General features: G+C 37.1%; 1 protein-coding gene across 1 annotated transcript in view; it reads right to left on the bottom strand.

Moving 5' to 3' along the window:
- Window positions 1-240: 240 nt before the first annotated feature.
- The window catches only part of rab27a (RAB27A, member RAS oncogene family), a 12449-nt gene continuing 1083 nt past the window's right edge, over window positions 241-11606 (bottom strand). The window contains exons 2-6 of the mRNA XM_030413964.1: window positions 5454-5622; window positions 3427-3512; window positions 3209-3312; window positions 2685-2808; window positions 241-2288 (exon numbers count right to left, since the gene is read on the bottom strand). Of these exons, the coding sequence (XP_030269824.1) occupies window positions 2093-2288; window positions 2685-2808; window positions 3209-3312; window positions 3427-3512; window positions 5454-5606 (663 nt within the window). The 5' untranslated portion in view covers window positions 5607-5622 and the 3' untranslated portion in view covers window positions 241-2092. The remainder of the gene's footprint in view (window positions 2289-2684; window positions 2809-3208; window positions 3313-3426; window positions 3513-5453; window positions 5623-11606) is intronic.

The following is an 11606-nucleotide window of genomic DNA, read 5'->3' as shown; positions in this document are numbered from 1 at the left end:
TGTAGGGCCTGCTTGATAAAGGCTGTGATAGTGTGTGCATATGTGTCGGTATCCGAAGGTATTGATATGATTTTGTATTTTGTATTGTTTTGGTGCAGTTTTGGTGTCATTAGTTTTTTTCCAGAAAAAAAGAAAAGAAAATGCAGTTTATTTCATTATTAACACACATCACGGATTAATGATGCCGTAGAACAGGACCTGGTATCAATGGCACTTACATGAAATGAGATACTGCATAAGTAATACATAAATAAAAATGTTTATTTTTGGACATAATTTACATATTTTGCATATGAAACTGTATGGCACAATTATAAAACATAACACATTTCAATTTAGTCTTACTAATAAAATCAAATTCAATTTCAGTAATTGATTTTCAAAACTGTGGATTGAAACTGAGTGGAAAAATATATTCAGTGTCTTAACTAAAACACATTCAACCCTTAATAGAAAAACAGTGTGATACAAATAATGTGGATTCGTGTGTAACACTTAACAGTTGGGACAAACCATTAGAGCGTTTTACAGGGTGCACATACTATTTTTGTAAGTATATATATATAGAAGATGACACCCTAAACAGTAGCCACATTCAGTAAAATGATAACATATTGTTTTGTGAAATAGCACCGTTGCTCTTTTTCCCTGAAGTCCAATGTTTTATTAAGTGTATTAATTTTTGATAATTGCCATGGAGATTGCCGGCCCACCACCATAACATTAAAACACTGTTGGAACATATTTTGATTCATAATAATCTTCGGGCCACAGCACAAGGTGCAAGTATTTAGTCTTTGTCCTAATGAAATATAATTTCATACAATACATTACAAGTGAATGATGATAATAACAATAACAATAATAATAATGATACTATGGGTGAAGTTACTTAATATTCATAAAGTCTGACTATTGGAGCTGCAGAGGACAGTCATGAAACTTCATCTTCATGGTGGAGGCAAAAACAATTTGCCTAGTTGTTTTAAACATCTATAAGTAGTTCCTAAGAGTCATTTTAAACCGAAGCACTGAATTAAACATTACTAGATGTCCCCAAACAAACTTTTTAGTTTAAAAAGGTAAATCTAAATGTAGCAACACATTTTGTCCAAACAGTCAAAATATGATATTTCTATTTCTTTATTTATTGTGGGGGTTTCTATACAGCAGGATACTCTACCTGGGTTCCTGAGTTTTGCTCAGTTTTCAATTAAGCTTTTTCAAAAACGCATTTTTTCCTCTCATTAAAAACAACTGAGCATCAATAATTGTAACTATTTGCAGAACGTGTTAGCGTACATTCTAAAGTATAGATGACTCAGTCAAACTGCAGTCCATAATTCTCGCTTGGAGGCACAAGAACAACTATTGATCTAGACAATAAAATAAATGAGTGTTAATAGTCCATCTAACATCAGATTGGCAACATTTTTCAAGGCTGTGGCTCCGGTGAGATTGCAACCTGATGGCAGAGCATCGGTAGGACATAACTGGTTACCTAAAGTTCTCTATAAATACATCCATCGGAAACTTCTCTCTATCAACAAAACTTGACTGCAGTCAATATTTATCTGACAGCAGAAAGAGAAATAAAAGTGGCATTTTTGAGTTAATTGCAGTGTGAATCTACGCTAACCTTACAGCAAGTAAAGACTATGAACAGTGTAATTATGGCACATCTGACAGAGCAGCTCAGACTGCTTCGACTTGGAGCACAAAGTTCATACCTGATAACATGATCATCATATCCAGCTGATGACTGAAGTTGAACATTTCAGCCATACGTTATAACAAATAAATATCCCCCACTCCAATATGAATTAATTGTTCAAAAAATGAATCATATTAATTGAAATGAAATGCCCGTATTTGAGAGGCACTTAACTCTGACAATTAATATAGCATCTCAATGAAAGTATCAGTAATGCACTGGTTTGTGGGGTAACAGACAAATGATGTCAAGCTTTACCCAACATAAAACACAATGTATGTGTAAATATTTATATATGTACTCCCAACTTGGATGTCTTCCTATTTTTTCAACACTATGATGGACACAGATGTTTGACCACAATGGCTCCTCATCATTCTAACATGCACATTTGCTCTTGTCAGAACTCTCTGAGAGGTCTGGGTTGGCGGCTCCATTAACTCGGACGGTCCCATCAGGGATCCAGGACTTGTCAACACATCGTTCCATCCTCTTCATGATGAGATCCAGCAGGACGTCCACTGCCTGGCTGACGTTCTGTCCGTTTGCAGCACTTGTCTCAAAGTACGGAATTCTGCATGGGGGGCAAAATGTTGTTTATCAACACAGGACCACCGACAGGTGTTACAAGTCACAATCCAACAGAAACTGAACTTGGTTTAGAGGGGAAAAAAAGACATTTAAGGTTTCGAAGTTCCCTCAAAAAGACCATAAAAATGTGGTCTATTTCTCTCTTAAAGGCTTCTAAAACATTTAACACTTTATTGATTTCCACTACAACATCTGTTTTTTTAGTAAAGGTGTGTCCAGCAGGATATTTTAAACGTATGCACAAATATTTGCCTTTCCAGGAGACCAATTTAGTGTGACATTCTCCTGCAAAGACTTGGGCAAACAATACAGCCACTGCCTTCTTGGCAAACACTTGAGGGAGAGGTTCATGTACAGATGGATCAAAACTGAGACATACCCATACTTCTCTGCCAGCTCACGGGCCTCATCTTCAGACACTGCTCTCTGATCTGTCAGGTCACATTTGTTGCCGCAAAGGATGACATCTGGACTTTCACAGTATGCGTGAACCTGTAACTGACCTGAGAGGTGCATTCAGCGATTTAGTTTTCAGTCCTGTTTTAATCTGTAATATCCTCGGATTTCCAATCATCATTAATGTGTTATATTCACCTAAAAGTAGCAGTAGCTCAGGCCAGAATAAAATGAACAGAGACAGACTTATTCATAACTGGAAGATTACATATTTAATCACATAGTATTGTTGGTTTTAACAGCAGCTTACATGAGCCAGACAGGAAGAGTTTTTCAGTTATCATTTACTGAAAGTATTTCAGCAGTCAAAAAGGGATTAGACTCTGTAAAATGTCCCATGCACTTAAATATTTTCATAGTTATACCGACTCAGGTGTCATTTTTTTAAAAAAACATCAATTTAATAACTAAACATGTACATTTAGTGAGACACATTAGAGGACATACTCATCCAGTTTCTGACGTTGAGGAAGCTTTGTTCATTTGTAAGGTCGAACAGGAGGAGGAAACCCATTGCGTCTCTGAAGAATGCAGTCGTTAAACTCCGAAACCTGATACCGTTCAGGAAGTAAAGCACATGACAAACAAATTAGTAGAGGAAGAGACATACTAAAAAATAACTGAAGACAAGACCAGGTTGAGACAGTCTTAGGAACTTCATGTACCTCTCCTGTCCTGCAGTGTCCCACAGCTGCATGTGGATCTTCTGGGTTCGACCTGTAGTTCCATCTGGACCCGTTGATTTGTACATCTGAGTGAAACAGAGACAAGTGAGGTTAAAATAAATGGATGCGACAGATGTTAAACATGATATCGACAACTGTGAAACCGAAAAGATAAGACAAAAAAATCAAATTCCAATCTGGATGGGTTCTGTTAGAGGAACACGGCTTTTTGTTAGTGCTGGATCAAAGGAGAAAAACTCAGAGTGTGGTTTAGTGCAGCTGCACATTCTCCTTTACTTTAAAGACAGAAATCAAGAATGTAAAGGCATCCTAGGCAACATCCATTTTTGTTGAGCTGTTTGTGAGGACAGCAATTGAAGGCAAGGTCACAAACTCAAAACCAATGTGCATATTGTATTCTGCCTCTTTTATTCCACCAAAAGTACATCCAATACAAACTCTTGCATCACAGACCTTTAAAAGATTTAAGAACAAGCTGTTTAACAGTGTTTAAAACGAAACATTTTAATCCATACACTTTTACTGATTTGAATTTACTATAAAAGATTAGCAGCAATTATCTGCTGTTTCATTGTAAACTGGATGACGGCTGCTTGCAGAAATTGTTATTGAGACAGTCTAGAAAAAAACGGATACGTGCCAAGAAGTACATTTTATTTCAAGGCACATTCCATACATTCAGATGTTATCCAATTCTTGTCTTAATTCTTTCTAACACTGCATTAATTTTCATTAGCCAGTTAAGGTAGATGCTTAAGCCTATTCAAGCTTAAAATTAGCATTATGTCTTTACTCTTGGATTTTTTGTCTATGTGAGATTGTATATATCCATAGTCAGTGTATAACATACAGTAGATGTCCGCTGACCCCGTCTACAGCAGCACACCGCTAGCTTCCCTCACCAGCCAGTACTCCTGTCTGCTTCTCCAAACTGGTTATGTTTGTGCATGAAACACACTGATACTGGATGATTACCAAACTTTAAGAGTATTACAATGCTACTTTTGCTCACAGCTGTATGTCCACTGGGCAGATATTCATCCCGTTATACATTTGATATAACTTCAGTCATTTCATTAAGCAGGGTTACCCATCTGACAGACAGTCTGTTGTTGAATTTTAACATTTCACAGATGTTAACAATAAAAGACAGGCAGTAAAGCTCTGAGTTGTTTGAGGACTCCCTGTAATTTCTTATAGTGCTTTAATCATGTTGTTTAATTGTCATATTTAAATTTTCATGTCAATCATGTCAAAACATTTAGATTTTTCCATACAATACATTACAAGTGTGTTCACTTGCTGTATCTTCATTTTTTTCATCAGAAGTGATGGAAAAGTGGGGCACTGTTTAGCTCAGTTGGTAGGGTGGGCGTCCCATGTGCAGAGGCTTTGTCCTCGCTGCAGCGGCCCTGGGTTCGGGTCCCAGTCTGGGGCCCTTTGCTGCGGGTCCTCCCCTTCTCTTTCAACCTGTTTCCTGTCATGTCTTCAGCTGTACTATCAATAAATCCAAAGGCCAAAAAAATATACTTAAAAAAAAAAAAAAAAAGAAGCGAAGGAAAAGCTTCTAATAAAAAAATAAGTAGGGCAAAATAAGTTTTAGTGTCTATTTTAGTTATGATAAAACTGTTTTATTCTCGGAGCTGGAGGTCAGCAGCATTAAAGCGTGACTATTAAGTAAATATGAATACTGCTCAGCTGTTTGCCAATGGCATGAAGTGTTTATTCTTAAGGAGGGTGCTGCCTGCCATTCACCAACATTAGTCATAACTTCTGTTGCAACATTCATCAGTCGGCTTTTGTTACAACCCCGTTACTTAATGGTCAAGGAATGCATTTAAGCCCCTAATTAGGTAGCCGTAAATGCTTGTAGCGCACACCAACACAAGGAAATCTTACATCCTAAGTGAAGAATGTAAAACCCATTCTTTAACTGAACGGAGGAAATCCCCAACAGTTCTAAAGCCAACTTGAGTTACACTTTACTCAAAACTGGTCGGACTTACCACTCTTTTTTCTCTGAAGTCTATTCCAACTGTAGTGATGAACTTGGAGTTGAACTTGCCATCTGTGTATTGGTAGAGGAAGCTGGTTTTTCCCACACCAGAATCACCAAGGGCTAGGAATTTGATGAGGTAATCATATTCCCCATCAGACATGGTGAGTGCTTAAGTTCTGAAACAGACAAACAAAACAAGTCACTTAACCTACAATCATACTGTTTGGCAAATAAATTAATCTCAAAATGCACTGGTATCTGTTTGTTCTGTCGCCCAAATGTAAAACAATGACAGGATCATGTCTATGATGACACGCAAATCACACACTGAAAGCTGTCTACATCTCATGCAAACACAAGAGAACAATTTACTTGCACGAAGCTCTGGATATTTAAAGGGATATCCCTGACCATCAAAAAGTAAATGCAACAACTTTTTTTTCCTAAAAAAACAAGTGTTTCCAGCATAGCAAACACCTGATTTAACTTTTCGTCTGTGCCATTGTGTCCAAAAACTTTTTGAAAAATCCATCAATGAGCCACACAGCCACACAGGGCAAGCAGGTAGCAAGACAGTGTCCATGCACTGCTGCTGCTGTACATACTGGCACGCCAAATCTGTATTCATGCGCCACCACTGAAAATAGTCCCAGACAAATGCACTATTTAATCCTGTTTGTGTAACATTTGATAAAATGTGCAGTAGCCAGTTTTTTTAAGAAAAATGTCAGAGCCTTTTTAAAAGTGGAAAGTGCACATTTGTTGCCAGTTGTTTAAGGTTTTAAAGTTGGAGACTTCGGTGTGTTCTTGAAATTTTAAGTCATAATGTGGAAACAACATAGACCCTACAGAGAAGATGTGTTGTCTGTTATTGCTCAGAACATTTAAAACATGTCGATAGCCCCTTGAAGTTTGAATTTTTATATTGCAATGGGATTGTCCCCGACTTTTTAAACTAATCTAGGTCACTCTATGTGGACAGCAAATAACAGCTACAATTTAAAGCCATATTTCAAATTACAAAACATATATGCAATATGAGAATTCACAAAATGTTTCTAATCATCAATGAAACAGTTTTTCCCTGGGTGACATAAAATTTGGCTTGTCGTGTGCTAAAATTTTGTTTAATGTTTTCCAAACTGACTTCACAGAAATGATTCCAGTTTGGAATTAATTTTTCTGATTATTTCATATGAATTCCATATGAAGGGAGAGAGAGTAAACCAAGTCAAATTTGTACAGTACATGCTCACACAGACAGAGGGTTAAATCAGCCAACACAGATGAAAACACTGTATCTGGGACTATGGGTGTGGAAAATCTGTCTCTCAAGTTCCTAAAGATCATTTAAGCAAAAGATCTTACACAACAGTGATATACACAATAGGAGTTTGGTACAGAGTTCCTCTATAGACTGGGTGTAGACTCGTCGCATTTCCAGTCCAACTGGATGATTTAAGACTATGCAATTAACATTTAAATGCGGTGGCCATCATCTTCACGTGATTCTACCCTCACTCTGATGCAGGTCAACTGAGAACAACCATACAAACAAAAGCTAAAACATATCTGTCTTTGCCATTAAATAAACAGAAGAACATCATATCCTACAACAGATGCCGACCTTCATGATTTATTGAAGATCTCAACACAATGGTAGATAAAGTGGTCCATTACACTGGTACTTAAGTCAACAAATACAGCACAGGGAAAGCTCACAATTAATGTGTAATCAGTTATTTTTCGATAATCTGAAGGACCAGTGGTAATGCGCCAATGACAGCACAGAGGTTGAACTTGCCAGCTATCAATTATGCATGCAGTTGGCATAACATCATTCACTTTCAACATTTTCCCACATATTTCATAAATAACAAGAGAAACAGGCTCTGGTCCACCTCCATACTATGTATGTAGCAATCCATTTTGTCTTCACTTTTCCAATATTATGCAAGACGGCCTGCAGATGCACATTTGTACAGTACATGGCACTGTGGGTGAATGTGTGTAACAAAAGAGCGGTTTCGTCATGCTGACACAGTGACAGGAAGCCTTATAAATTCCTGTCTTTCTACAGCCACAGACAAACACCAAAACAGACCACAATCAAGTTTCTATCTACTCACTGTCACTTTGAAAAGTAGAAGTTGTAGTTTTTTTCAATACATTGGAAGTTGTTGACTATTAGAAAATAAGCAAGTGTGCAGGCACATATTATATGACACATAAACAATGAAAATTAGAAGCACACAACATTTTCGCTCGACATGGTCGACCAATTCCAGTCAAAACATTTAAAACTACGCGCAGATGTATCATATGACCTGTGTGTAGAAAAGTATTCAGACAAGTCTTACATTCCTCTTCTGTAACCCCCAGTGAGCCTTTCATCTGCAGCTATAAGCAGCTTAAGGTCTTGTGCAAAATCAGGATCCATGATAAATGCACAGTGATGGAAATGGTTTGTTTCGAGCACTGATGTGGCCATAAACGGTGAGCAAAGACATCCGAGTCCTTGAACTATGATGTCCACATTCTTGCTCGGGGGCCTGTTTTGACGCAGGTGGTTGGAAGTTATAAATAAGGTCTTACTTAGAAGTTTTAAAAGCCATAGGCCTTTCCATCAGGGCTGATAAGATAAGCTCAGGTTGGATCACTTGCCATCAACTATTAAATAACTTATAAAACTTTGTGATGATTACGTTTTTCAATTCCTTCAGTTATATTACTCTTTACTGCTGGTTCTTGAACATATGATTTAGACCTCTATTGATCTCTATCTGTTTTCAAGAAAGCTACCTCACCGTTATTAATGAATGATGCCATTAGTGAGCTGCATATTCACTATTAATAGACTTTTAAAGCACCAAAGTCATCACAGAAACTGTAAAAACTTATTAGCTTAAAATGAATACCTTCCTGCTACATTTCAACTATCTTTTATTCAAAAGGCCCTCTACTAACTAATTTATTAGTCACATCTAGCTAAAATATATGTAGTCTATTACAACATGCCAGCAGCTAAATTTCAGTTGTTGAAACTGTTGCTGAAAGAGCTGTTGTGTCAACTTTCTGTTCATTTTGGGGGATGTAGTATGTGGTCCAGCTGACTTGTTTTGCATTATTCTAAACCACATTTCTAAGCTTTTGTTTACCACATTCAGACCTCAGAAATGCCTATAAACATGAATCAACATCTCCTGTTTTGTAGATTGCATTAGTTTTGGTAAGGTGTACCAGGGAATGTGGCAACTGTACGTCCCTGGTCGACCTTATTCACAGCAGGCATTTTGACATGTCATAGCAGCAAAAGCTCAGACGAAATGAATACGATTAATTGTGGCTGCAGCACATTTAGATGACGGTCCTGTTATTGTGCATGTTGGCTCACATGAACAGTAACTAGATGATAACTGGAACTGAACTGAAACACTGTTAATGTTATAGCTATAAGTAAACTTTTCCTGTGACAAAAACAAAAGAAGGTACACTAAAGCAGTGATATACAGTTGTAGTCAAAAGTTTACATACACTTGGAAAGAAAATGTATGTTGCGGCAGTCTTCACTTCCTATGATTTTTTATAGCTCTCATTATTCTGTGATGGAATGATCAGAATACATACTACTTTGTCACAAAAATTCATGAATCTGCTTCAAATCAGAATTTATTATGGATTTTCTGAAAATGTGACCAAATCTGCTGGCTCAAAAATACACATACAGTAATTCTAATATCTGGTTAAATGTCCCTTGGCCACTTTTACCTCAGTTAGGTGATTTTGATAGCCATCCACACAATTCTGGCAGGCCTCTAGCTGAATTTTTAACCACTCCTCTTGACAGAATTGCTGAAGTTCAACTATATTTGTTGGCTTCCTGGCACAAACTTGTTTCTACAGCTCAGTCTCCACGTTCCTGATGGGGTTCAAATCAGGACTTATGAAGAATTCCAAAACCTTAATTTAACCCTTATTTAGCCATTCCCTCACCTCTTTCGATATGAAAAGATGACCCATTATAAATTCAGATTTGAAGCCAACTTCATGAATGTTTTCAAAGTAGTATGGGTTCCACTCATTCCATCACAGAAACATTAGAGCTGTAGAAATCATTGGAAGTGAAGAATGCCATGATATTTTGACCGCGATGGCAGCCCTCGTCTAACTTTGTCTCAACTGATTAAACACTTTTCTACTAGAGTTACCAACATTATTATTGAAAACTCTGACAGTAAATCTTGAGTCATTTTATTACCATAGGTTTTGACTGAAAACAGGTCACAGAAGTGACACAGTAAAACAAAACCACACTGCTGGAGCTAAAGATTGTGTCAGCAAGTTTCTGCAGACTATTATCAGGCTAATCTATTCAGACAACTTCTTATTAAGCCCCAACTGAAATAGCATAATCTCAAACATAACATACATAATAGCAAACATTCGTGCATAATATATTTGCAAATTATATAAAATGTCAAGGCGATTGCCAGGTCACATTTCTCAAACCTATCTCAGCTGTAAAAAGGAAGTGAGCTCTGATGGCAGGGTATGATCTTCTGTTGTGTTAGATATAAAAACAAAGAGTGAGGTAAATAAAATGATAAACAACACGCTGTATCCCTAAGACTGCCTTAAATCAACCTGTCTGGATCAACAAACTCTCCCCCTGGCATCCTGTACTGGATGTAGAGCTCTCCAAATGAAACATATTGACGCTGGTTTCACATGAAAGGAGGTGGAAAAGAGCTGGCATTAAGAAAGCATTCAAAGTTGGCAAGAAGAAATCCTTTTGAGACTTCTTCACTGTGAATCACTGTCCAGGGTTGAGTGGTCTCCCAAATATATCAACTTTCTTTGAATAGCTTTATGCCTTAGAAACTGTGCAAGTTAAACTAATTTGGTTTTGAAAGAAGTAACATTAGTCTCATCTTTCCCACAACCTTTTAATAGACAAAAAACGAGGCCTTGTTGTACTACAAGACTGAGGTGTCACATAATACAGTCCTTCCTTCCTTCCTTCCTTCAGTGGAATGAGCCACACAAGCAGCAGTTAAAACTCAATCTGAAATTAATTGTGACACCTATCTTAACACAATTTATTGGTGTCATTAACATCAGCAAAAACTATTTAGTCTGGTAACAGCAAATGTCTCTCTCTCTCAAATTATATACTCTAAGTAATAACTTTAAGATGGCGTAGAGGAGCTGTGTTTATTATTCTTAAATAGAAAGAGATGCACTGTGTACTGAGTATATAAGCTTCAAAAACACAAATTAGAAACAGAAATTTATTAAAATCCCTCTTTATTCTCTTTTGTAATATAATTCTAATAACTAAACAGTCTTTTTACTGTTACATGGTGACAGTCGAACACCATCTAACCCAGTAGATCTTAGAAATATTGTTGGTGTGGATCGCTCACATCTGACCAGCACGAGATCCACTTGGTATCACTGCTGACAACCAATCCATGAATCAGATCATAATCTTAGTAGTTATTACCAACTAGTCAAAGCAGTCGACTGCCCCAGGGGCCCCAGAAACCTCCAGGTCTCTGATAATTTCATTAATTGTTCACTTGTTTGGTACTACTGTATGTAACACTTGTAGAGGGGCCCTAAGATCGAATGCAGTTTGTAATTATCTAGCCTTCCGTATAGTTACATAGTATATTTTACTGAAACAAATGTGCTTAATTAGCCTAAAATTACCACAAACTAATAACCAATACCCTGTGCAGAAAATGGGAATCAATAAGTCTCAACAGTGTGTCTTTGTTCTTGGTTACTTCAAAATGTCTGAAAACATGAGCATGCAAAGGTTTTTTTTACAGTGTCACATGATCACACCACAATTTTGACAGCTCTTAAGAGGGTTTAAGGTGTTACTTAGGTTCATAAGATCTTTTAGATTATTTGTATTAGAAATTCTGTTCATGATTTTGTGGGATATTTTAGTCATCTCTCTTGTGTTGCCCATCTGTAACTTGTTGCCATTCCAGCATATTTTGCTGGCACCCTCTTAAAAGACGTGTTTAAACCCCACAAGTCTTTCCTATTTAGATAAGGTTTAAATAAAGCAGAAGTGGACTAACTCTGCTTGTGTTTGCCAGGCAAGTGCTACCACCCATGCAGACCAGCAAACAAAAAGTGGCTT

This window comes from Sparus aurata, chromosome 4 (genome assembly GCF_900880675.1).
Source record: "Sparus aurata chromosome 4, fSpaAur1.1, whole genome shotgun sequence".
Lineage (NCBI taxonomy): Eukaryota > Metazoa > Chordata > Actinopteri > Spariformes > Sparidae > Sparus > Sparus aurata.
Note: the sequence above shows the minus strand (reverse complement) of the source record. Positions and strands in the feature narration are given on the sequence as shown.